This window comes from Morone saxatilis, unplaced genomic scaffold, assembly GCF_004916995.1.
Source record: "Morone saxatilis isolate NCDOM2014 unplaced genomic scaffold, NCSU_SB_2.0 Contig10, whole genome shotgun sequence".
NCBI lineage: Eukaryota > Metazoa > Chordata > Actinopteri > Moronidae > Morone > Morone saxatilis.
The window spans coordinates 203,606-204,542 of NW_023339652.1; the positions used below are offsets into that span (position 1 = coordinate 203,606).

A 937-nucleotide genomic window follows, 5' to 3' on the forward strand; every position below is an offset into this window, starting at 1 on the left:
GGAGGAAGAACAGGAGGAAGAGGAGGAAGAGGAGTCTGTACTCACCTCATCCACTCTTCACTCTTGGAGATGAAGAGTCTGTATTTCATGGCACATTCCTCAGTGAACAGAGAACGAGCTTTACTGGCATGAAGGACCAACTTCTGTCTGTAACACACACACACACACACACACACACACACACACACACACACAGGTCAGCACTTCAAAATAAAACAGGAAGTAAAGTGCTCTATACAGCGCCTCCTGCAGGCAGACAAATGCAGATTAAACTCATCAATGAAATTATTATTTACAGTCTGATCAATATTCATACAGAAATCAATATCATTATCAATTTACTATTTTAAGGGAGCTCAACTATTCAGTCACACCAAATTTACTAAAAAAATAAGATGGAAGCTACTTTTATGCTAAGCTAGCTACATTTATGCTAAGCTAAAATAGGATAAGATGTTAAAAGAGGAAAGAAAGAATAAAATAATAATAATAATCTATTTGAATATCAATTTACGTTTTATTATCTGTCATTGAACTTACTTGTCAAATTTATGGATCTGTTCTTCGTTGTACGGCAGACCTAAACACAGAAATCAATCCATAAACTAACATATTGATCGTCAGAGAGAGAAACTTTAAGAAGAACCATTAAATCCAATGATTGTAACTGAAATGTTCCTACTTTTAAATAAACGTCTGTGTTCTATTATAGCATTAGCATAGCATTGTTAGCATGTTAGTAAATCTGTGAATATGTGAAGCAGGTGTTACAGCTAACTAGCTTTAGCGTAGCATTAGGCTAACTCACGTCTCTCTGCTTTGTCCTTCTTGAACTGTTGGTAGATGGCTGTGATGGCGTCAAGCAGCACTTTGATTTTCTCCACACTGCAGAAACACACTGACATTATCTAATACACTGTATCTGACTGTATCACAC

General features: G+C 36.4%; 1 protein-coding gene across 2 annotated transcripts in view; it reads right to left on the reverse strand.

The window, feature by feature from the left end:
- The window catches only part of tbk1 (TANK-binding kinase 1), a gene marked incomplete at its 5' end in the record, with an annotated part of 5,346 nt that overhangs the window by 1,581 nt on the left and 2,828 nt on the right, over positions 1-937 (reverse strand). For both annotated transcript variants that reach the window (XM_035679736.1, XM_035679726.1), the window contains 3 exon segments: positions 46-147; positions 541-580; positions 809-885. In XM_035679736.1, coding sequence (XP_035535629.1) covers positions 46-147; positions 541-580; positions 809-885 — 219 coding nt within the window.